Source organism: Panulirus ornatus, chromosome 38 (assembly GCF_036320965.1).
Source record: "Panulirus ornatus isolate Po-2019 chromosome 38, ASM3632096v1, whole genome shotgun sequence".
In the NCBI taxonomy this organism is placed as follows: Eukaryota; Metazoa; Arthropoda; class Malacostraca; order Decapoda; family Palinuridae; genus Panulirus; species Panulirus ornatus.
In genome coordinates, this window is record NC_092261.1 from 469,085 (window position 1) to 496,440 (window position 27,356).

The following is a 27,356-nucleotide window of genomic DNA, read 5'->3' on the forward strand; positions in this document are numbered from 1 at the left end:
AGAAATACTTAGAAAAGCAAATGGATTTGTATGTAGCATTTATGGATCTGGAGAAGGCATTTGATAGAGTTGATAGAGATGCTCTGTGGAAGGTATTAAGAATATATGGTGTGGGAGGAAAGTTGTTAGAAGCAGTGAAAAGTTTTTATCGAGGATGTAAGGCATGTGTACGTGTAGGAAGAGAGGAAAGTGATTGGTTCTCAGTGAATGTAGGTTTGCGGCAGGGATGTGTGATGTCTCCATGGTTGTTTAATTTGTTTATGGATGGGGTTGTTAGGGAGGTAAATGCAAGAGTTTTGGAAAGAGGGGCAAGTATGAAGTCTGTTGTGGATGAGAGAGCTTAGGAAGTGAGTCAGTTGTTGTTCGCTGATGATACAGCGCTGGTGGCTGATTCATGTGAGAAACTGCAGAAGCTGGTGACTGAGTTTGGTAAAGTGTGTGGAAGAAGAAAGTTAAGAGTAAATGTGAATAAGAGCAAGGTTATTAGGTACAGTAGGGTTGAGGGTCAAGTCAATTGGGAGGTGAGTTTGAATGGAGAAAAACTGGAGGAAGTGAAGTGTTTTAGATATCTGGGAGTGGATCTGGCAGCGGATGGAACCATGGAAGCGGAAGTGGATCATAGGGTGGGGGAGGGGGCGAAAATTCTGGGGGCCTTAAAGAATGTGTGGAAGTCGAGAACATTATCTCGGAAAGCAAAAATGGGTATGTTTGAAGGAATAGTGGTTCCAACAATGTTGTATGGTTGCGAGGCGTGGACTATGGATAGAGTTGTGCGCAGGAGGATGGATGTGCTGGAAATGAGATGTTTGAGGACAATGTGTGGTGTGAGGTGGTTTGATCGAGTGAGTAACGTAAGGGTAAGAGAGATGTGTGGAAATAAAAAGAGCATGGTTGAGAGAGCAGAAGAGGGTGTTTTGAAGTGGTTTGGGCACATGGAGAGGATGAGTGAGGAAAGATTGACCAAGAGGATATATGTGTCGGAGGTGGAGGGAGCAAAGAGAAGAGGGAGACCAAATTGGAGGTGGAAAGATGGAGTGAAAAAGATTTTGTGTGATCGGGGCCTGAACATGCAGGAGGGTGAAAGGAGGGCAAGGAATAGAGTGAATTGGAGCGATGTGGTATACCGGGGTTGACGTGCTGTCAGTGGATTGAATCAAGGCATGTGAAGCGTCTGGGGTAAACCATGGAAAGCTGTGTAGGTATGTATATTTGCGTGTGTGGACGTATGTATATACATGTGTATGGGGGGGGGTTGGGCCATTTCTTTCGTCTGTTTCCTTGCGCTACCTCGCAAACGCGGGAGACAGCGACAAAGTATAATAAAAATATTTTTTTATTATACTTTGTCGCTGTCTCCCGCGTTTGCGAGGTAGCGCAAGGAAACAGACAAAAGAAATGGCCCAACCCCCCCCCATACACATGTATATACATACGTCCACACACGCAAATATACATACCTACACAGCTTTCCATGGTTTACCCCAGATGCTTCACATGCCTTGATTCAATCCACTGACAGCACGTCAACAATGGTATACCACATCGCTCCAATTCACTCTATTCCTTGCCCTCCTTTCACCCTCCTGCATGTTCAGGCCCCGATCACACAAAATCTTTTTCACTCCATCTTTCCACCTCCAATTTGGTCTCCCTCTTCTCCTCGTTCCCTCCACCTCCGACACATATATCCTCTTGGTCAATCTTTCCTCACTCATTCTCTCCATGTGCCCAAACCACTTCAAAACACCCTCTTCTGCTCTCTCAACCACGCTCTTTTTATTTCCACACATCTCTCTTACCCTTACGTTACTCACTCGATCAAACCACCTCACACCACACATTGTCCTCAAACATCTCATTTCCAGCACATCCATCCTCCTGCGCACAACTCTATCCATAGCCCACGCCTCGCAACCATACAACATTGTTGGAACCACTATTCCTTCAAACATACCCATTTTTGCTTTCCGAGATAATGTTCTCGACTTCCACACACTCTTCAAGGCCCCCAGAATTTTCGCCCCCTCCCCCACCCTATGATCCACTTCCGCTTCCATGGTTCCATCCGCTGCCAGATCCACTTCCAGATATCTAAAACACTTCACTTCCTCCAGTTTTTCTCCATTCAAACTCACCTCCCAATTGACTTGACCCTCAACCCTACTGTACCTAATAACCTTGCTCTTATTCACATTTACTCTTAACTTTCTTCTTCCACACACTTTACCAAACTCAGTCACCAGCTTCTGCAGTTTCTCACATGAATCAGCCACCAGCGCTGTATCATCAGCGAACAACAACTGACTCACTTCCCAAGCTCTCTCATCCCCAACAGACTTCATACTTGCCCCTCTTTCCAAAACTCTTGCATTTACCTCCCTAACAACCCCATCCATAAACAAATTAAACAACCATGGAGACATCACACACCCCTGCCGCAAACCTACATTCACTGAGAACCAATCACTTTCCTCTCTTCCTACACGTACACATGCCTTACATCCTCGATAAAAACTTTTCACTGCTTCTAACAACTTTCCTCCCACACCATATATTCTTAATACCTTCCACAGAGCATCTCTATCAACTCTATCATATGCCTTCTCCAGATCCATAAATGCTACATACAAATCCATTTGCTTTTCTAAGTATTTCTCACATACATTCTTCAAAGCAAACACCTGATCCACACATCCTCTACCACTTCTGAAACCACACTGCTCTTCCCCAATCTGATGCTCTGTACATGCCTTCACCCTCTCAATCAATACCCTCCCATATAATTTACCAGGAATACTCAACAAACTTATACCTCTGTAATTTGAGCACTCACTCTTATCCCCTTTGCCTTTGTACAATGGCACTATGCACGCATTCCGCCAATCCTCAGGCACCTCACCATGAGTCATACATACATTAAATAACCTTACCAACCAGTCAACAATACAGTCACCCCCTTTTTTAATAAATTCCACTGCAATACCATCCAAACCTGCTGCCTTGCCGGCTTTCATCTTCCGCAAAGCTTTCACTACCTCTTCTCTGTTTACCAAATCATTTTCCCTAACCCTCTCACTTTGCACACCACCTCGACCAAAACACCCTATATCTGTCACTCTATCATCAAACACATTCAACAAACCTTCAAAATACTCACTCCATCTCCTTCTCACATCACCACTACTTGTTATCACCTCCCCATTTGCGCCCTTCACTGAAGTTCCCATTTGCTCCCTTGTCTTACGCACTTTATTTACCTCCTTCCAGAACATCTTTTTATTCTCCCTAAAATTTAATGATACTCTCTCACCCCAACTCTCATTTGCCCTTTTTTTCACCTCTTGCACCTTTCTCTTGACCTCCTGTCTCTTTCTTTTATACATCTCCCACTCAATTTCATGGAAGCGGAAGTGGATCATAGGGTGGGGGAGGGGGCGAAAATTCTGGGAGCCTTGAAGAGTGTGTGGAAGTCGAGAACATTATCTCGGAAAGCAAAAATGGGTATGTTTGAAGGAATAGTGGTTCCAACAATGTTGTATGGTTGCGAGGCGTGGGCTATGGATAGAGTTGTGCGCAGGAGGATGGATGTGCTGGAAATGAGATGTTTGAGGACAATGTGTGGTGTGAGGTGGTTTGATCGAGTGAGTAACGTAAGGGTAAGAGAGATGTGTGGAAATAAAAAGAGCGTGGTTGAGAGAGCAGAAGAGGGTGTTTTGAAGTGGTTTGGGCACATGGAGAGGATGAGTGAGGAAAGATTGACCCAGAGGATATATGTGTCTGAGGTGGAGGGAGCAAGGAGAAGAGGGAGACCAAATTGGAGGTGGAAAGATGGAGTGAAAAAGATTTTGTGTGATCGGGGCCTGAACATGCAGGAGGGTGAAATGAGGGCAAGGAATAGAGTGAATTGGAGCGATGTGGTATACCGGGGTTGACGTGCTGTCAGTGGATTGAATCAAGGCATGTGAAGCGTCTGGGGTAAACCATGGAAAGCTGTGTAGGTATGTATATTTGCGTGTGTGGACGTATGTATATACATGTGTATGGGGGGGGGGGTTGGGCCATTTCTTTCGTCTGTTTCCTTGCGCTACCTCGCAAACGCGGGAGACAGCGACAAAGTATGAAAAAAAAAAATATATATATATATATATATATATATATGTGTGTGTGTATATGTGTGTATATATATATGTATATATGTGTATATACGCGGAAGACAGCGGCAAAAAAAAAAAAAAAAAAAAAAAAAAATATATATATATATATATATATATATATATATATATATATATATATATATATATATCCCTGGGGATAGGGGAGAAAGAATACTTCCCACGTATTCCCTGCGTGTCGTAGAAGGCGACTAAAAGGGGAGGGAGCGGGGGGCTGGAAATCCTCCCCTCTCAAAAAATTTTTTTTAATTTTCCAAAAGAAGGAACAGAGAAGGGGGCCAGGTGAGGATATTCCCTCAATGGCCCAGTCCTCTGTTCTTAACGCTACCTCGCTAACGCGGGAAATGGCGAATAGTTTGAAAAAAAAAAAAAAATATATATATATATATATATATATATATATATATATATATATATATATATATATACACATTATCCCTGGGGATAGGGGTGAAAGAATACTTCCCACGCATTCCTCATGTGTCGTAGAAGGCGACTAGAGGGGACGGGAGCGGGGGGCCAGAAATCCTCCCCTCCTTGTATTTTACCTTTCTAAAAATGGGAAACAGAAGGAGTCACGCGGGGAGTGCTCATCCTCCTCGTAGACTCAGATTGGGGTGTCTAAATGAGTGTGGATGTAACCAAGATGTGAAAAAAGGAGAGATAGGTAGTATGTTTGAGGAAAGGAACCTGGATGTTTTGGCTCTGAGTGAAACGAAGCTCAAGGGTAAAGGGGAAGAGTGGTTTGGGAATGTCTTGGGAGTAAAGTCAGGGGTTAGTGAGAGGACAAGAGCAAGGGAAGGAGTAGCAGTACTCCTCAAACAGGAGTTGTGGGAGTATGTGATAGAATGTAAGAAAGTAAATTCTCGATTAATATGGGTAAAACTGAAAGTTGATGGAGAGAGATGGGTGATTATTGGTGCATATGCACCTGGGCATGAGAAGAAAGATCATGAGAGGCAAGTGTTTTGGGAGCAGCTGAATGAGTGTGTTAGTGGTTTTGATGCACGAGACCGGGTTATAGTGATGGGTGATTTGAATGCAAAGGTGAGTAATGTGGCAGTTGAGGGAATAATTGGTATACATGGGGTGTTCAGTGTTGTAAATGGAAATGGTGAAGAGCTTGTAGATTTATGTGCTGAAAAAGGACTGGTGATTGGGAATACCTGGTTTAAAAAGCAAGATATACATAAATATACATATGTAAGTAGGAGAGATGGCCAGAGAGCGTTATTGGATTACGTGTTAATTGACAGGCGCGCGAAAGAGAGACTTTTGGATGTTAATGTGCTGAGAGGTGCAACTGGAGGTATGTCTGATCATTATCTTGTGGAGGCGAAGGTGAAGATTTGTATGGATTTTCAGAAAAGAAGAGTGAATGTTGGGGTGAAGAGGGTGGTGAGAGTAAGTGAGCTTGGGAAGGAGACTTGTGTGAGGAAGTACCAGGAGAGACTGAGTACAGAATGGAAAAAGGTGAGAACAATGGAAGTAAGGGGAGTGGGGGAGGAATGGGATGTATTTAGGGAATCAGTGATGGATTGCGCAAAAGATGCTTGTGGCATGAGAAGCGTGGGATTAGGGTTGATTAGAAAGGGTAGTGAGTGGTGGGATGAAGAATTAACATTATTAGTGAAAGAGAAGAGAGAGGCATTTGGACGATTTTTGCAGGGAAAAAATGCAATTGAGTGGGAGATGTATAAAAGAAAGAGACAGGTCAAGAGAAAGGTGCAAGAGGTTGAAAAAGAGGGCAAATGAGAGTTGGGGTGAGAGAGTATCAGTAAATTTTAGGGAGAATAAAAAGATGTTCTGGAAGGAGGTAAATAAAGTGCGTAAGACAAGGGAGCAAATGGGAACTTCAGTGAAGTGCGCTAATGGGGAGGTGATAACAAGTAGTGGTGATGCGAGAAGGAGATGGAGTGAGTATTTTGAAGGTTTGTTGAATGTGTTTGATGATAGAGTGGCAGATATAGGGTGTTTTGGTCGAGGTGGTGTGCAAAGTGAGAGGGTCAGGGAAAATGATTTGGTAAACAGAGAAGAGGTAGTAAAAGCTTTGCGGAAGATGAAAGCCAGCAAGGCAGCAGGTTTGGACGGTAATGCAGTGGAATCTATTAAAAAAGGGGGTGACTGTATTGTTGACTGGTTGGTAAGGTTATTTAATGTATGTATGACTCATGGTGAGGTGCCTGAGGATTGGTGGAATGCGTGCATAGTGCCACTGTACAAAGGCAAAGGGGATAAGAGTGAGTGCTCAAATTACAGAGGTATAAGTTTGTTGAGTATTCCTGGTAAATTAAATGGGAGGGTATTGATTGAGAGGGTGAAGGCATGTACAGAGCATCAGATTGGGGAAGAGCAGTGTGGTTTCAGAAGTGGTAGAGGATGTGTGGATCAGGTGTTTGCTTTGAAGAATGTATGTGAGAAATACTTAGAAAAGCAAATGGATTTGTATGTAGCATTTATGGATGTAGAGAAGGCATATGATAGAGTTGATATAGATGCTCTGTGGAAGGTATTAAGAATATCTGGTGTGGGAGGAAAGTTGTTAGAAGCAGTGAAAAGTTTTTATCGAGGATGTAAGGCATGTGTACGTGTAGGAAGAGAGGAAAGTGATTGGTTCTCAGTGAATGTAGGTTTGCGGCAGGGGTGTGTGATGTCTCCATGGTTTTTTAATTTGTTTATGGATGGGGTTGTTAGGGAGGTGAATGCAAGAGTTTTGGAAAGAGGGGCAAGTATGAAGTCTGTTGTGGATGAGAGAGCTTAAGAAGTGAGTCAGTTGTTGTTCGCTGATGATACAGCGCTGGTGGCTGATTCATGTGAGAAACTGCAGAAGCTGGTGACTGAGTTTGGTAAAGTGTGTGAAAGAAGAAAGTTAAGAGTAAATGTGAATAAGAGCAAGGTTATTAGGTACAGTAGGGTCGAGGGTCAAGTCAATTGGGAGGTAAGTTTGAATGGAGAAAAACTGGAGGAAGTAAAGTGTTTTAGATATCTGGGAGTGGATCTGGCAGCAGATGGAACCATGGAAGCGGAAGTGAATCATAGGGTGGGGGAGGGGGCGAAAATCCTGGGAGCCTTGAAGAATGTGTGGAAGTCGAGAACATTATCTCGGAAAGCAAAAATGGGTATGTTTGAAGGAATAGTGGTTCCAACAATGTTGTATGGTTGCGAGGCGTGGGCTATGGATAGAGTTGTGTACAGGAGGGTGGATGTGCTGGAAATGAGATGTTTGAGGACAATGTGTGGTGTGAGGTGGTTTGATTGAGTAAGTAATGTAAGGGTAAGAGAGATGTGTGGAAATAAAAAGAGCATGGTTGAGAGAGCAGAAGAGGGTGTTTTGAAATGGTTTGGGCACATGGAGAGAATGAGTGAGGAAAGATTGACCAAGAGGATATATGTGTCGGAGGTGAAGGGAACGAGTAAAGTGGGAGACCAAATTGGAGGTGGAAAGATGGAGTGAAAAAGATTTTGAGTGATCGGGGCCTGAACATGCAGGAGGGTGAAAGGCGGGCAAGGAATAGAGTGAATTGGATCGATGTGGTATACTGGGGTTGACGTGCTGTCAGTGGATTGAATCAGGGCATGTGAAGCGTCTGGGGTAAACCATGGAAAGTTGTGTAGGGCCTGGATATGGAAAGGGAGCTGTGGTTTCGGGCATTATTGCATGACAGCTAGAGACTGAGTGTGAACAAATGGGGCCTTTGTTGTCTTTTCCTAGCGCTACCTCGCACACATGAGGGGGGAGGGGATGGTATTCCATGTGTGGCGAGGTGGCGATGGGAATGAATAAAGGTAGACAGTGTGAATTGTATGCATGGGTATATATGTATGTGTCTGTGTGTGTATATATATGTGTACATCGAGATGTATAGGTATGTATATTTGCGTGTGTGGACGTGTATGTATATACATGTGTATGGGGGTGGGTTGGGCCATTTCTTTCGTCTGTTTCCTTGCGCTACCTCGCAAACGCGGGAGACAGCGACAAAGCAAAATAAATATATAATAATATATATATAAATTAGGTTAGCATCTGATTCAATGGCTCGTGTATACGTGATCCTCTAAAAGATAAAGTTCTGCTAAATGAGAAACATTCCAATAACAGTAAGTAATAACACCTACCTTGTCTGGGGAGCCAGAGTCCAATTTATTTAGTACTGAAACAACATGTGCTAAGTCTAACCATGGTCTCCCATCATCAGTAACCTGAAAATTACCAACATCCAAGTAAACCACAGCATCAAAACTATAAAAAAGAAATACAACTGAATGGAAATCTTTTTTTTACCATAAAAGATTAAAAATATTAAATGTTCTGAAAAACATATACTGTACTTTAAGGTTAAGAGTATCATATTTTGCCTTTAACCCTAAGACAGTGGTATTGCATCTATGATCCATCCCCATCTGTGCAAAAAATTTAAAAAACAAAACACATTTTTCCCTTACAGAATCTGCCTGTATTACTATTATACAATACTTTGTTAAAGAAAATACCACTAAAGTTACTATACTTTCCTCTATGTTGATGTGGAAGAGTCTAAAGTTAACAAAGGAGAACCTATGCTATTGATATGAATGCTCCTTAACGATGTATGTATAATTATGCATTTTTTTCACGCATGATTGCATTCTTGATACATCTAATCGCATTACGCACTTTATGATTTCAAGGAATGGTTTCATATCACATACACAGATTTTGTACATATCTTTTAAATGAAATATTTTTACTTTTATTTACAAACAATTTGATATACAAGAATAAAGGAAGAAATAACTTTAGTTACCCTGAAAATATCAACACTCATACCCTAGGAATTTCTCCATTTATTCTACAACTAACTCTAAGAGTGATCACCTAAAACTGACTCCAACAGCGATCGCCAATATCTGGCCTCCCACCCAGATGACATACATACTCTCTCTTTAATGTCCTATGGGTGAATGAGATGTGTGATATTTTCTCCAGCAATAGAGGTATGTTGCTAATGACATCTAAGGATAATTGGTGGAAAAAAAAAATCACCTGGGAATTCAAACAAAGGCAGGAGGCTTTAATTTGTCATGTGACAATCGGAGCAGAATTATGTGGTTCATCACATGATGAATTGAAAAGTTAGGAGTTAATGATAAAATACAAAAGCAAAACCAATTATCCTGAAATGCAAAATGATGATGGATAGCAAAAAGTATAGGGAGTAACTACCTATGTACTGTGCCTACAATAAGATTTTGCCACAATGGCAGGGTTAGCACAAAGCACTCTACATGTTTTGTTTGATGAATATGACTATTCTTCTTAGCTATCACCCTTTTTTTATACTTGATTGCTGTTTCCCACATTAGTGAGGTAGGGCCAGGAACAGATGAAAAAAGGCCACATCCCCTCACATCCATTCTCTACCTGTCATGTGTAGTGTACCAAAATCTCAGTTCCCTATCCACAACCAGTCCCCACAGACCTTCATATGGTATACACGGGCCACTTCACATGCCCTGGTTTAGTCCACTGACCCCATTATACCACATCATTCCAATTCAATCTATCCCATGCACACTTTTCATCCTCATGCATGCTCAGACCCTGATCCCTTAAAATCTTTTTCACTCAAACCTTCCATCGTCAATTTGGTCTGCCACCTGCATTACATAACTATCTATTCTTGGTTCATCTGGGGCTGATATCAAACACATGTCAAGTATTCTTTTAAACATTTTTGCTGTTGTTCCAGGCATGTTTCTTATTTCTCCTGACACATTACTGAATAACTGTTATAACTTACTGGTTGGACTGTCCCAAAATTTTTCTCTGATCTATTTTCAGTATGTCCTATAGTATTCTTGAAGATTTATTATCTCGATATCTTTCTTGTTGAGAGGCTTTCAGGTTTAGCACATTTTCATCTTCAATTAGTTGCCATGCATATATTATCATATGTCTTTCTCTTCTTCATTCTAGGCTATGTAACAGTTCTTTCAGCCTTTCAAGGTAGTTTGTATGTTCCATCCCCTTCATTTTGATTGTGAATTGCCCTTCACCTCTCTCTCTAATATGTTTATTTCTATTTGTTTCACTGGTGAGCAGACAACACAGTGTTACTCAATTTTGCTTTTTATACTAACATACTTGAACGGTGTTTCCCACATTAGCGAGGTAACACCAGGAAACAAACAAAAACACATCCACTAACATACACATATTCATACATATATGCACCTACATTTCAAGAGGTCACAGTGGTGTGTGTGATCTAGTATATGCAAAAAAACAAAGGAAAATGAAACAGGATAAATTCCTAAGTGCACATTTTGTGTAATGATCACATCAAATCACCTCAAGCCACATAATGTCCTCAAACATTTCATTTTCAACACATCCACCTTCCTCCACCCTATCTATAACCCATGCTTTGAAACCATATAATAATGTTGGAACAAATATTCCTTCAAATATTCCCATTTTTTCTCTCTGAGATAATGTTCTCTCCTTCCACACACTCTTCATCACTCCCAGAACCTTCACCCCTTACCCCACCCTGTGACTCACTTTCACTTCCATGGTTCCATCCACTGCTAAGTCCAATCTCATAAATCTAAAACACTTCACTTCCTCAATTTTTTTCCACTCAAATGTTCATCCCAACTAACTTGTCCCTCAACCCTACTGAACCTAATAACATTGCTCTTATTTAAATTTACACTCAGCTTTCTCCTCTCACACACTTTTCCAAACTCAGTCACCAACTTCTGCAGTTTCTCACATAAATCAGCCACTAGAACTGTATCATCAGTGAACAACAACTGACACTTTTCCCAGGCCCTCTCATCCCCAACTGACTGCATATTCACCCCTCTCTCCAAAACTCTTGTATTCACCTCCCTAACAATCCCATCCATAAACAAATTAAACGACCTTGAGGGACATTACACACTCCTGCCGCAGACCAACATTCACTGGGAACCAATCACTCTCCACTCTTCCAACTCGTACACATGCCTTACTGCTTCTAGCAACTTACCTCCCACACCATATACTCATAAGACCTTCCATGAAGCATCTCTATCAACCCAATCATATGCCTTCTCCAGATCCATAGATGCTACATACAAATCCATTTGTTTTTCTAAGTATTTCTCACATAAATTCTTCAAAGCAAACACCTGATCCACACATCCTCTACCACTTCTAACACCACACTGCTCTTCCCCAGTCTGATGCTCTGTACATGCCTTCACCTTCTCAATCAATAACCTCCTATTTAATTTCCCAGGAATACTCAACAAACTTATACCTCTGTAATTTGAACACTCTTCTTTATCCCCTATGCCTTTGTACGATGGCACTATACATGCATTCCACCATGGCACTTCACCATGGTCATGATAAGAAAGATCATGAGAGGCAAGTATTTTAAAAGTAGCCAAGTGAGTGTGTTAGCAAACATGATGCATGAGACCAGGTTGTAGTGATGGGTGGTTTGAATGCAAAGGTGAGTAATGTGGCAGTTGAGGGTAAAATTGGTGTACATGGTGTGTTCACTGTTGTAAATGGAAATGGTGAAGAGCTTGAGGATTTGTGTGTTGAAAAAAGACTGGTGATACTGGGAATACCTGGTTTAAAAAGAGATATGCATAAGTATACATATGTAAGTAGGAGAGATGGCCAGAGGGCATTACTGGATTACGTGTTAATTGACAGGCATGTGAAAGAGACTTTTGGATGATAATAAGCTGAAAGGGGCGGCTGGAGGGATGTCTGATCACTGTCTTGTGGAGGCAAAGGTGAACATTTGTAGAGGTTTTCAGAAAAGAAGAGAGAATGTTGGGGAGAAGAGAGTAGTGAGAGTAAGTGATCTTGGAAAGGAGACTTGTGTGAGGAAGTACCAGGAGAGAGTGAGTGCAGAACGGCAAAAGGTGAGAGCAAATGATGTAAGGGGAAAGGGGGAGGAATGGAATGTATTTAGGGAAGCAGTGATGGTTTGTGCAAAAGGTGACTGTGGCATGAGAAAGGTGGGAGGTGGACAGATTAGAAAGGGTAGTGAGGGGTGGGATGAAGACGATTGTTATAGAAAGAGAAGAGAGAGGCATTTGGACAACTTTTGCAGGGATGTAGTACAAATGACTGGGAGATGTATAAAAGGAAGCGGCTGGAGGTCTCGAGAAAGGTGCAAGAGGTGAAAAAGTGGGCAAATGAGAGTTGGGGTGAGAAAGTATCATTAAATTTTAGGAAGAATAAAAAGAGGTCTTGGAAGAAGGTAAATAAAGCATGTAAGACAAGAGAACAAATGGGAACATTGGTGAAGGGGTCAAATGGGGAGGTAATAACAAGTAGTGATGAAGTGGAAGGAGATGGAGTGAGTATTTTGAAGGTTTCTTGAATGTGTTTGATGATAGAATGGCAGATATAGGGTGTTTTGGTCAGGGTGGTGTGCAAAGTGAGATGGTCTGGGAGAATGGTTTGGTAAACAGAGAAGAGGTAGTGAAAGCTTTGCAGAAGATGAAAGCTGGCAAGGTGGCAGGTTTGGATGGTACTGCAGTGGAATTTATTAAAAAAAAGGGTGACTGTGTTGTTGATTGGTTGGTAAAGATATTGAATGTATGTATGGATGATCATGGTGAAGCTGAGGATTGGCGGAATGCATGCATAGTGCCACTGCACAAAGGCAAAGGGGATAAAGGTGAATGTTCAAATTACAGAGGAATAAGTTTGTTGAGTTCCTGGGAAATTATAAGGGGTATTGATTGAGAGGGTAAAGGCATGTACAGACCATCACAGTGGGGAAGAGCAGTGTGGTTTCAGAAGTGGTAGAGGATGTGTGGATCAGGAGTTTGCTTTGAAGAATGTATGTGAGAAATACTTAGAAAAACAGATGGATTTGTATGTAGCAATTATGGATTGGGGTGTCTAAATGTCTGTGGATGTAACCAAGATGAGAATAAAGGAGAGACAGGTAGTTTGTTTGAGGAAAGGAACTTGGATGTTTTGGCTCTGATTGAAATGAAGCTCGAGGGTAAAACTGAACGTGGATGGAGAGGGATGGGTGATTGTTGGTGCCTATGCACCATGTCATGAGAAGAAAGATCATGAGAGGCAAGTGTTTTGGGAGCAGCTGAGTGAGTGTGTTAGCAGCTTTGATGCATGAAACCAGGTTATAGTGATGGGTGATATGAATGCAAAGGTGAGTAATGTGGCAGTTGAGGGTTTGATTGGTGTACATGGGGTGTTGTGTTGTAAATGGAAATGGTGAAGAACTTGTAGCTTTGTGTGCTGAAAAAGGATTAGTGATTGGGAATACCTGGTTCAAAAAGAAAGATATGCATAAGTACACGTATGTAAGTAGGAGAGATGGCCAGAGAGCATTATTGGATTACGTGTTAATTGATAGGCACATGAAAGAGACTTCTGGATGTTAATAAGCTGAGAGGGGCAACTGGAGGGATGTCTGATCATTATCTTATGGAGGCAAAGGTGAAGATATGTAGAGGTTTTCAGAAAAGAAGAGAGAATGTTGGGGTGAAGAGAATGGTGAGAGTAAGTGAGCTTGGAAAGGAGACCTGTATGAGTAAGTACCAGGAGAGATTGAGTGCAGAATAGAAAAAGGTGAGAGCAAATGATGTAAGGGGAGTGGGGGAGGAATGGGATGTATTTAGGGAAGCAGTAATGGCTTACGCAAAAGATGTCTGTGGCATGAGAAAGGTGGGAGTAGGGTAAATTAGAAAGGTTAGTGATTGGTGGGATGAAGAAGTAAGATTATTAGTGAAAGAAGAGAGAGGCATTTGGACAATTTGTGCAAGGAAATAATGCAAATGACTGGGAGATGCATAAAAGAAAGAGGCAAGAGATCAAGAGAAAGGTGCAAGAGGTGAAAAAGAGGGCAAATGAGAGTTGGGGTGAAAGAGTATCATTAAATTTAGGGAGAATAAAAAGATGTTTTGGAAGGAGGTAAATAAAGTGCGTAAGACGAGAGAACAAACAGGAACATCTGTGTAGGGGGCAAATGGGGAGGTAATAAGTAGTGGTGAATTGAGAGGGAGATGGAGTGAGTATTTTGAAGGTTTGCTGAATGTGTTTGATGATAGAGTGGCAGATATAGGGTGTTTTGGTCAAGGTGGTGTGTGAAGTAAGAGGGTCAGGGAGAATGATTTGGTAAACAGAGAAGAGGTAGTGAAAGTTTTGCGAAAGATGAAAGCTGGCAAGGTGGCGTGTTTGGATGGTATTTCAGTGGAATTTATGAAAAAAGGGGGTGACTTTTGCTGCACTTCATCTTACGCAAGGCTTTTACCATGTCTTCTCCTTTCACCATACCACTTGCTGACTCTCTCACTTCACAAACAGTTGGTGAGGATATTCAATGTATGTATGGTTCATGGTGAAGTGCCTGAGGATTGGTGGAATGCATGAATAGTGCCTTTGTACGGCAATGGGGATAAAGGTGAACGTTCAAATTACAGAGGTATAAGTTTGGTGAGTATTCCTGGGAAATCATATGGAAGGGTATTGATTGAGAGGGTGAAGGAATGTACAGAGCATCTGATTGGGGAAGCGCAATGTGGTTTCAGAAGTGGTAGAGGATGTGTGGATCAGGTGCTTGCTTTGACGAATGTGAGAAATACCTAAAAAAACAGATGGATTTATATGCAGCATTATGGATCTGGAGAAGGTATATGATAGAGTTGACAGAGATGCTCTGTGGAAGGTATTAAGAGTATATGGTGTGGGAAGTAAGTTGCTAGAAGCAGTGAAAAGTTTTTATCGAGGACATAAGGCATGTGTACGAGTAGGAAGAGAGGAAAGCGATTGGTTCCCAGTGAATGTTGGTTTGCAGCAAGGGTGTGTGGTGTCTCCATTGTCATTAAATTTCTTTATGGATGGAGTGGTTAGGGAGGTGAATGCAAGAGTTTTGGAGAGAAGGGCAAGTATGCAGTCTGTTGTCAAGGAGAGGGCTTGGGAAGTGAGTCAGTTGTTGTGTGCTGATGATACAGTGCTGGTGGCTGATTCAGGTGAGAAACTGCAAAAGGTGGTAACTGAGTTTGGTAAAATGTGTGAAAGAAGGAAGCAGAGAGTAAATGTGAATAAGAGCAAGGTTATTAGATTCATTAGGGTCGAGGGACAAGTAAATTGGGAGGTAAGTTTGAATGGAGAAAAACTGGAGGAAGTGTTTTAGATATCTGGGAGCGGATTTGACAATGGATGGAACCATGGAAGCAGAAGTGAGAAACAGGGTGGGGGAGGGGCCAAGTTTGGGAGCGTTGAAGAATGTGTGGTAGGCGAGAACGTTACCTCGGAGAGCAAAAATAGGTATGTTTGAAGGAAAAGTGGTTCCAACAATGTTATATGGTTGTGAGGCATGGGCTATAGATAGAGTTGTGCAAAGGGGGGTGGATGTGTTGGAAATGAGATGTTTGAGAACAATATGTGGTGTGAGGTGGTTTGATCGAGTAAGTACTGAAAGGGTAAGAGGGAAGTGTGGTAATAAAAAGTGTGTGGTTGAGAGAGCAGAGGAGGGTGTATTGAAATGGTATGGTCACATGGAGAGAATGAGTGAGGAAAGATTGATAAAGAGGATATATGTGTCAGAGGTGGACGGAACGAGAAGTGGAAGATCAAATTGGAGGTGGAAGAATGGAGAGAAAAAGATTTTGAGCGATCACGGCCTGAACATAGGGGAGGGTGGAAGGTGTGCAAGGAATAGAGTGAATTGGAACAATGTGGTATACTGGGGTTGACGTGCTGTCAATGGATTGAACCAGGGCATGTGAAGTGTCTGTGGTAAACCATGGAAAGTTTTGTAGGGCCTGGATGTGGAAAAGGAGCCATGGTTTTGGTGCATTACACATGACAGCTAGTGACTGAGTGTGAATGAATGTGGCCTTTGTTATCTTTTCCTAGTGCTACATCGCGAGCAGTGCGAATGTATGTGGCATTTGTTGTCTTTTCCTAGCACTACCTCGTGTACATGCGGTAGGATTAGGTTACCATTTCATGTGTGGCGGAGTGGCGGCGGGAATGGAAGAAGGCAGCATGTATGAAAATGTACATGTGTATATATGTATTTGTCTGTGTATGTATATATATGTATAGTTTGAAATGTATAGGCATATGTGCATGAGTGGGCATTTATGGCTATACATGTGTATGTGGGTGGGTTGGGCTATTCTTTCCTCTGTTTCCTTGCACTACCTCACTAATGCAGGAGACAGCAACAAAGTATAATTAAAAAAAATAGAATTTTTGGATCTGGAGAAAGCATTTGATAGGGTTGATAAAGATGCTTCATGGAAAGTTTTTAAGAGTATATGGTGTGGGAGGTAAGTTGCTAGAAGCAGCGAAAAGTTTTTACCAAAGATGTAAGGCATGTGTACGATTAAGAAGAGAGGTAAGTGATTGGTTCTCAGTGAATGTTGGTTTGTGGCAGGGGTGCATGATGTCTCCATGGTTGTTTAATTCGTTTATGGATGGGATGGTTAGGGAGGTGAATGCAAGAGTTCTGAAGCGAGGGGTAAGTATACACTCTGTTCTGGATGAGAGGGCTTGGGAAGTGAGTCAGTTGTTGTTTGCTGATGATACAGCGCTGGTGGCTGATTCGGGTGAGAAACTGCAGAAGTTGGTGAATGAGTTTGGTAAAATGAGTGAAAGAAAGTTGAGAGTAAATGTGAATAAGAGCAAGGTTGTTAGGTTAAGTAGGGTTGAGGAACAAGTCAATAAGGAGGTAAGTTCAAATGGAGAAAAACTGGAGGAAGTGAAGTGTTTTATATAACTGGGAGTGGTCTTAGCAGTGGATGGAACCATGGAAGTGGAAGATAGTCAAAGGTTGGGGAAGGGGGCAAAGGTTATGGTAGCATTGAAGAATGTGCAGAAGGCGAGAACGTTATCTCGGAGAGCAAAAATTAGTAAATTAGAAGGAATAGTGGTTCCAACAACATTCTATGTTGCAAGGCATGGGCTACAGATAGGGTTGTGCAAAAGAGGGTGGATATGTTAGAAATGTAATGTTTGAGGACATTATGTGGTGTGAGGTGCTATTTCATGTGTGGCAGGATGGCAACGGGAATGGATGAAGGCAGCAAGTATGAATATGTACATGTGTATATATATGTATGTGTATGTATATAGTGAAATGTATATGTATGTTTATGTGCATGTGTGGGTGTTTATGTATATACATGTGTATGTGGGTGGGTTGGGTCATTCCTCTTATGTTTCCTTGCGCTACCTTGCTAACGCGGGAGACGCCAGTTAAATATAATGAAAAAAATAAATATATATTCATACGTGCTCGCCTTCATCCATTCCTGACACCACCCCATCCCACAGGAAACAGGACAATGCATATACATTGTCTTTTCCCTCACTACCAACTGCTCTCCTCTGTGTTAGCGAGGTAGTACCAGGAAACAGATGAAGAAAGGCCAAGGCCATTCACTCTCATTCTCTAGCTGTCATGTGCAAGACATATATGGTCCTCCGTGGCATAGCAATTAGTGTTCCTGACCATGACACATTCAGAGGCTGCCCGGGGTCGAGAACATAAATTCAAATTCTGGTTGTGGCAATCGGTCCACACTCAACCCAGCTGTTCACCCACCCTTAGGGGATGGTCAATAAAATGGGTTGAAAGTTGTTGGGGGAGGACTTGTGTGTGTGTGATGGTGTGTGAACCCTAGGCCTAATGCAGCCATCCATCCTCTTTATCAGGCAAGTGAAATGTGTTCCTTGGAGTCAGCAAAACGAGAGAACAGATGATAATCAGTGTTATCACATTTACCTAACCCTGTACAAGAGTTTAGTATTATTGACATATAGCTGTTACTATTATATTGGGAATATCATAACTTGGAAATAAGCATATACATCATCACTGGTGCTGCTACGAGGGGAGGTGACCAGATGTAGTGAAACCAGCTGCAGTTGAAGTGTGGTGGTTTGGCTGGTGCAAAGGGTTGTAAGGTCAACTGCTGGGAGACTGGTACCCCTCACAATCCCCCATTACACCTCTCTCGTGACTGAGGTATGCCAATTATGGGTATTCTCTTCAAAATGTTTATCTTATAATAAGCAAAATATCAGAATGTAAAAATAATGTGTGGCCATCAGTAACTCAAGAGTGGGTCATTTTGATATCTGCTTCTTTCCCTCCACATTGAAGCTTCAGAACACTCTACCTTCTCATGTCTTTTCCAATAACTATGGCCTGGCATATTTTAAAAGACAGGGTTTTTCACTTCCTCCAAAATTCATAAATGCCTTCCCTTGTCTTTTCTTTTTCCCCTTTCATAATTCTCTCTATATTTCAATTAAGGCCCAGCCTTGATGTGGACTTTTGTCCTTGACTGGAGCCTGAAAAAAAAAGTAAGGTCCTTCTCAGCAAGTATCATGAGTTTAGCTGTATGTTAATTGCATAGATTAAATTATTAAGCTCATAAAGGACATGAGATCATCCATAGCAGATCTCATACAGGATTAGACAAGGTGCAAAATATAATATTTATGGCACTCAAATAAGAAAATACAGTGAGAAAGTATTAGCTACAGACACAAAAGAATATGCATTGTGTGTGGAAAACTGAAGATGTATGTTAGTAAAGTGCTTAATTAAGGAAAGCAAATGAACACTACCGGGCATCTAGCACTCCTCAGGACAGAGATGAGGACTGACTCAGGGCAGTTTCCCAGGGAGCGTCGCACACAAGAACTTGAACGCTCTTACCACCAGGTCCTAAGACTATTTGCTTAACCCTGAGAGCAGAGAGGACATACATTGTTAATAATCCCAGTCAGTCATACCTTGTGTTGTTGCTGCAGGATATGTTTAGTTTATCAGGCTCATTTCCTGTGCAGGTAATGAGCCAAGAATATGTCAGCAGGAACCCTCACAGCCTGTATTTTAAACAGGTTCCCAGCTGGGGAGAGAGTCTTAGCTATGTGACGATAGAGTAGGTACTTGGCCCAGCGGGCATAGTACAGTACTGTGAGCAGTGTGTCTACAGACTGACACGATCTGGAGGATGGAGTTCATCGCGAAGTCATGGATACACATCCGCACAGAGACCTGGCCGCAGTTTGTTTATAATCCACAGCTAAGATCATAGTTTAAGGACATGTGTAACCAGTTGATACTCTCTTGGTGAACTTTTAACACCAAAGGTCTAAGCCAAAGCCGCCAGTCATTTTTATGCTAAGTAGCAGAAATTACAAAAGACAGCTTGTTTTGACATGTACATAGGTTAAGTGCATTTCCCATAACTCTTCCTTGGCCCATCAGTTCTATATTGTAAGCGTTACCTCACTTGTGTTTATTGATAAGATGTTAGAGCACCTATACCCTATGCTATAACTCTATAGGTTATTGACATAAACGTTAAGTACCTTCCCATAATTCCCCCTTTTCTTATTAGTTTTGTACTGTATGTCTATCTATCTATATCTCTGATGCTCCTTCCCAACTGGAACTCCCTCAAGGGGATGGCCGTGCTAACAGTCTCCATCATAACTAGTAAACTCCAGTGCCACTTCTTAAAGGAAGCCTTTAAGTGCCTTACCTTTAACAGGCCACTTGTGGAGGGCAACTCTAGTGCAGTATTAGCAAAGGCTCCTATCTAATGTTCCTAATGGCTACTTATTCTTGTACTGCATGAGTTACTCCTTTAGTAATTACCGATAATAGCAATGTAAATGTGCTACTAGGACACCAACCCTAACTTTTCAACCTTGATACATGGTTTAGCACCTTTAGCTGATTATGTTGGTATTGTTGCAACCATTTATATGTCAAGATGCTCTATTGGGTTTTTACATGTGTACCTTTCACAATCATATTACTTGGACTCATTACATTTAGGCATTAAATATAAGAGGTTATCACCCTTTCCTTAGCCTACAGAAAATTGAGTGGTCACAGTAAAATTGACAATCGATTGGCCTACTTGGGTGATTAATATCCTTATTAAGGGGTTTTACAGTAATCATAACTCATGGGCCCCCATGGTAATCTGCAATGATCATCAGCATTATCAACTAATTGCTAGTTGCTCTAGTAGTAGTCTTTCTTTTTTCTTTATTTCTAAAATCTTCCCCGCCATCTACACACACACACACATAAATATATACATCTTTTTTATCATACTTTGTCGCTGTCTCCTGCGTTAGTTAGGTAGCACAAGGAAACAGATGAAAGAATGGCCCAACCCACCAACATACATATGTATATACATACACGTCCACACACACACATATACATACCTATACACTTCAACGTATACATATATATACATACACAGACATATACCTATATACACATGTCCATAATTCATACTTGCTGCCCTCAGCCATTCCCGTCGCCAACCCACCACACATAAAATGACACCACCCTCTCCCCGCATGCACACGAGGTAGTGCTTGGAAAAGACAACAAAGGCCACATTTGTTCACACACAGTCTCTAGCTGTCATGTGTAATGCACCGAAACCACAGCTCCCTTTCCACATCCAGGCCCCACAAAACTTTCCATAGTTTACCCCAAATGCTTCACATGCCCTGGTTCAATCCAATGACAGCAAGTCGACCGCGGTATACCACATCGTTCCAATTCACTCTATTCCTTGCATGCCTTTCACCCTCCTGCTTGTTAAGGCCCCGATCGCTCAAAATCTTTTTCACTCCATCCTTCAACCTCCAATTTGGTCTCCCACTTCTCTTCGTTCCCTCTACCTCTGACACATATATCCTCTTTGTTAATCTTTCCTCACTCATTCTCTCCATGTGACCAAACCATTTCAATACACCCTCTTCTGCTCTCTCAACCACACATCTCTCGTACCCTTTCGTTACTTACTCGATCAAACCACCTCACACCACATACTGTACTCAAACATCTCATTTCCAACACATCCACCCTCCTCCACACATCCCTATCTAAAGCCCACACCTCGCAACCATATAACATTGTTGGAATCACTATTCCTTCAATCATACCCATTTTTGTTCTCCGAGATAATGTTACCACCTTCTGCACATTCTTCAATGCTCCTAGAACTTTCGCCGCCTCACCCACCCTATGAATCACTTCCGCATACATTATTCAATCAGCTGCTAAATCCATTACCAGATATCTAAAACACTTCACTTCCTCTAGTTTTTCTCCATTCAAAATTACCTCTCAATTGACTTGTCCCTTAACCCTACTGTACCTAATAACTCTGCTCTTATTCACATTTACTCTCAGCTTTCTTCTTTCACACACTTTACCAAACTCAGTCACCAGCTTTTGCAGTTTCTAACCCGAATCACCCACCAGTGCTGCATCATCAGTGAACAACAACTGACTCACTTCCCAAGCTCTCTCATCCACAACAGAATGCGTACTTGCCCCTCTCTCCAAAACTCTTGCATTCACCTCCCTAACAACCCTATCCATAAACAAATCAAACAACCATGGAGACATCACACACCCCTGCTGCAAACCTACATTTACTGAGAACCAATCACTTTCCTCTAATCCTACTCATACACATGCTTTACATCTTTTTCACTGCTTCTAGCAACTTGCCTCCCACACCATATATTCTTAATACCTTCCATAGAGCATCTCTATCATATGCCTTCTCCAGATCCATAAATGATAATACAAATCCATCTGCTTTCCTAGGTATTTCTCACATACAGTCTTCAAAGCGAACACCTGATCCACACATCCTCTACCACTTCTGAAACCACACTGCTCTTCCCCAATCTGATGCTCTGTACATGCCTTCACCTTCTCAATCAATACCCTCTCATATAATTTCCCAGGAATACTCAACAAACTTATACCTCTGTAATTTGAAAACTCACCTTTATCCCCTTTGCCTTTGTGCAATGGCACTATGCATGCATTCCGCCAATCCTCAGGCACTTCACCATGAGCCATACATACACTGAATATCCTCACCAACCAGTCAACAACACAGTCATCCCCTTTTTCAATAAATTCCACTGCAATACCATCTAAACCCGCTGCCTTGCCGGCTTTCATCTTCTGCAAAGCTTTCACTACCTCTTCTCTGTTTACAAAATCATTCTCCCAGACCCTCACACTTCGCACACCACCTCGACCAAAACGCCCTATATCTGTCACTCTTATCATCTAACACATTCATTAAACCTTCAAAATACTCACTCCTCCTTCTCACATCACCACTACTTGTTATTACCTCCCAATTAGCCCCCTTCACCGATGTTCCCATTTGTTCTCTTGTCTTACGCACTTTATTTACCTGCTTACATGACATCTTTTTATTCTCCCTAAAATCTAATGAAACTCTCTCACCCCAACTCTTATTTGCCCTCTTTTTCTCCTCTTGCACCTTTCTCTTGACTTCCTGCCTCTTTCTTTCATACATCTCCCAGTCATTTGCACTATTTCCCTGCAAAACTCATCCAAATGCCTCTCTCTTCTCTTTCACTAACAATCTTACTTTTTCATCCCACCACTCACTACCTTTTCTAATCTGCCCACCTCCCATGCTTCTCATGCCACAAGAATCTTTTGTGCAAGCCATCACTGCTTCCCTAAATACATCCCATTCCTCCCCCACTCCCCTTACGTACGTACTTTGCTCTCACTTTTTTCCACTCTGAACTCAAGTCTCTCCTTACACTTCCTCACACAAGTCTCCTTCCAAAGCTCAATTACTCTCACCACTCTCTTCACCCCAACATTCTTCTCTTCTGAAAACCTCTACATATCTTCACCTTTGCCTCCACAAGATAATGATCAGACATCCCTCCAGTTGTCCCTCTCAGCACATTAACATCCAAAAGTCTCCCTTTCACACACCTATCAATTAACACGTAATCCAATATACTCTCTAGCCATCTCTCCTACTTACATACATATACTTATGTATATCTCTCTTTTTAAACACCATATTCCCAATCATCAGTCCTTTTTCAGCACACATATCTCCAAGCTCTTCACCATTTCCATTTACAACATTGAACACCCCATGTACACCAATTATTTCCTCAACTGCCACATTACTCACTTTTGCATTCAAATCACCCATCACTATAACCCGGTCTCATGCATCAAAACTGCTAACATACTCACTCAGCTGCTTACAAAACACTTGCCTCTCATGATCTTTCTTCTCATGCCCAGGTGCATAGGCACCAATAATCACCCATCTCTCTCCATCCACTTTCAGTTTTACCCATATCAATCAAGAGTTTACTTTCTTACACTCTAACATATACTCCCACCACTCTTGTTTCAGGAGTAGTGCTACTCCTTACTTTGCTCTTGTCCTCTCACCAACCCCTGACTTTTATCCCAAAACATTCCCAAACCACTCTTCCCCTTTACCCTTGAGCTTTGTTTCACTCAGAGCCAAAACATCCAGGTTCCTTTCCTCAAACATACTACCTATCTCTCCTTTTTTTCTCATCTTGGTTACATCCACACACATTTAGACACCCCAATCTGAGCCTTCGAGGAGGATGAGCACTTCCCACGTGACTCCTTCTTCTGTTTCCCTTTTTAGAAAGTTAAAATACAAGGAGGGGAGGGTTTCTAGCCCCTGCTCCCATCCCCTTTACTCGCCTTCTATGACACGCGGGAATGCATGGGAAGTATTCTTTCTCTCCTATTCCCAGGGATATTTATTTATTTTTATTTTATTTTGCTTTGTCGCTGTCTCCCGCGTTAGGGAGGTAGCGCAAGGAAACAGACGAAAGAATGGCCCAACCCACCCACATACACATGTATATACATACACGTCCACACGCACATATACATACCTATACATCTCAATGTACACATATATATACACACACAGACATATACATATATACACTTGTACATAATTCATACTGTCTGCCTTCATTCATTCCCATTGCCACCTCGCCACACATGGAATAATAACACCCTCCCCCCTCGTGTGTGCGAGGTAGCGCTAGGAAAAGACAACAAAGGCCCCATTGGTTCACACTCAGTCTCTAGCTGTCATGTAATAATGCACCGAAACCACAGCCCACTTTCCACATCCAGGCCCCACAAAAACTTTCCATAGTTTACCCCAAATGCTTCACATTGCCTGGTTCAAATCAATGACAAGCATGTCGAACCGCGGATATACCACATCGTTCCAATTCACTCTATTCTTGCATGCCTTTCACCTCCCCTGCTTGGTTAAGGCCCCGATCGCTCAAGAAAATCTTTTTCACTCCATCCTTCAACCCCAATTTGGTCTCCCCACTTCTCTTCGTTCCCTCTACCTCTGACACATATATTCCTCTTTGTTAATCTTTCCTCCACTCATTCTCTCCATGTGACAAACCATTTCATACACCTCTTCTGCTCTCTCAACCACACATCTCTAGTACCTTGCGTTACTCTACTCGATCAACCAACCTCACACCACATACTGTACTCAAATCTCATTTCCAAAGCACATCACCCTCCTCCACAATCCCTATCTAAGCCCACACCTCGCAACCATATAACATTGTTGGATTCACTATTCCTTCAATCTTACCCATTTTTGTTCTCCGAGATAATGTTATCCACCTTCTGCCCACATTTTCAATGCTCCTAGAAACTTTCGCCGCCTCACCACCCTATGAATCACTTCCGCATAATTATTCAATCAGCTGCTTAAATCCATTACCAGAGATCTAAAAAACACTTCACTTCCTCTTGTTTTGCTCATTCAAAAATTACCTCTCAATGTGACGTGTCCCTTAACCCTACTGTACTAATAACTCTGCTCTTATTCACATTTACTCTCTGCTTTCTTCTTTCACAACTATACCAAACTCGTCCCCAGCTTTTTTGCAGGTTTTATAACCCGAATCACCCAACCAGTGCTGCATCATCAGTGAAGCAACAAAACTGCTCACTTCCCATGCTCTCTCATCCACAATGAAAGCGTACTTGCCCCTCTCTCCATATCCTCTTGCATTCACCGACCTAACAAACCTATCCATAAACAAATCAAACATCCATGGAGGACATCACACACCCCTGCTGCAACCTACATTTACTGAGAAAACCAATCAATTTCCTCTAATCCTACTCATACACATGCTATCTACATCTTTTTCACTTGCTTCTAGCAACGTGCCTCCCCACACCATTTTTCTTAATACCTCATAGGTGCTGTCTCTATCATATGCCTTCTCAGACCATAAATGATTATACAAATCCATTGCTTCCGAGGTATTTTCTCACAATTACAGTCTTCAAAGCGAATACCACCTGATCCACACATCCTCTACCACTTCTGAAACCACATGCTCTTCCCCAATCTGATGCTCTGTACATGCTTCACCTTCTCAATCCAATACCCTCTCATTAGGTTTCCCAGGAATATCAACAAACTTATACCTCCTGTATTTTGTAAAAACTACCTTTATCCCCTTTGCCTTTGTGCAATGGCACTATGCATGCATTCCGCCAATCCATCAGGCACTTCACCATGAGCCATACATTACCCTGAATATCCTCACCAACCGGTCAACAACACAGTCATCCCCTTTTTCAAAAAATAAATTCCACTGCAAATACCATCTAAACGCTGCCTTGCCGCGCTTCAATCTTCCGCAAAGCTTTCACTACCTATTCTCTGTGTTTACTAAAATCATTCTACCAGACCCTCACACTTCGCACACCACCTCGACAAAACGCCCTTGATCTGTCACTCTTATTCATCTAACACATTCATTACAAACTTAAAAAATACTCACTCATCTTTCTACTGCACCACTACTTGTTATTACATCCCAAGTTAGCCCCCCTTCACCGATTTCCCATTTGTTATCTTGTCTTACGCCACTTTTATTTACTGCTTACATGGGACATCTTTTTATTCTCCTAATAAATCTATGAAACTCTCTCACCCCAACTCTATTTGCCTCTTTTCTCCTCTTGCACCTTTCTCTAGACTTCCTGCCTCTTTCTTTCATACATCTCCCAGTCATTTGCAATATTTCATGCCCCAAAACTCATCCAAATGCCTCTCTCTTTCTTTCACTAACATATCTTACTTTTTCATCCCACCACTCACTACCTTTTTCTAATCTCCCACCTCCCATGCTTCTCATGGCCACAAGAATCTTTTGTGCAAGCCATCACTGCTTCCCTAAATACATTCCTTCCTTCCCCCACTCCCCTTACGTACGTACTTTGCTCTCACCTTTTTTCCACTCTGACTCAGTCTCATCCTTACACTTCCTCACACAAGTCTCCTTCAAAGCTCTATTACTCTCACCACTCTCTTCACCCTAACTTTCTTCTTTCTTGAATATCCTCTACATTTCTTCACCTTTGCCTCCAAGATCATCTGTCAGACATCCCTCCAAGTTGTCCCTCTCAGAACATAACATCCAAAAGTCTCCCTTTCACACACTATCAATTAACACGTAATCCTATATACTCTCTAGCCATCTCTCCTACTTACATACATTCTATATTATGTATATCTCTCTTTTAAACTCCATATTCCAATCATCAGTCCTTTTTCAGCACACATATCTCCCAAGTCTTCACCCATTCCATTTTACAACTGAACACCCCATGCTACACCAATATTTCTCAACTGCCACATTACTCACTTTTGCATTCAAAATCAACCCTTCACTTTAAACCCGGGTCTCATGCATCATGCAATACTGCTAACATTACTCACTCAGTGCTTACAAAACACTTGCCTCTCATGATCTTGCTTTCAGCCAGGTGCATAGGCACCAATAATCACCCATCTCTTCTCCATCACTTTCAGTTTTACCCATATCAATCAGAGTTTACTTTATTACACTCTAAACCTATACTCCCACCACTCTGTTTTCAGGAAGTAGTTGTACTCCTTACTTTGCTCTTGTCCTCTCACCAACCCCTGACTTTTATCCAAAACATTCCCAAACACTCTCCCCTTTACCTTGGAGCTTTTGGTTCACTCAGAGCCACAACATCCAGGTTCCTTTCCTCAAACATACTACCTATCTCTCCTTTTTTTCTCATCTTGGTTACCATCCACACATAATTTAGACACCCCCAAATCTGAGCCTTCGAGGAGGATGAGCACTTCCCACGTGACTCCTTCTTCTGTTTCCCTTTTTAGAAAAGGTTTAAAATACAATGGAGGGGAGGTTTAAGCCCTGCTTCCCCATCCCCTTTACTCGCCTTCTATGACACGCGGCGTTCGGAG

General features: G+C 41.9%; 1 protein-coding gene across 3 annotated transcripts in view; it reads right to left on the reverse strand.

Moving 5' to 3' along the window:
• PAN3 (Poly(A) specific ribonuclease subunit PAN3) overlaps window positions 1-27,356 on the reverse strand; it is a 224,852-nt gene that overhangs the window by 24,643 nt on the left and 172,853 nt on the right. For all 3 annotated transcript variants that reach the window (XR_011715398.1, XM_071684307.1, XM_071684306.1), the window contains one exon: window positions 8,292-8,375. Coding sequence is in view for 2 of the 3 variants with exons in the window: in XM_071684307.1 (XP_071540408.1) it covers window positions 8,292-8,375 (84 nt within the window). In the remaining variant the exon portion in view is untranslated. The remainder of the gene's footprint in view (window positions 1-8,291; window positions 8,376-27,356) is intronic.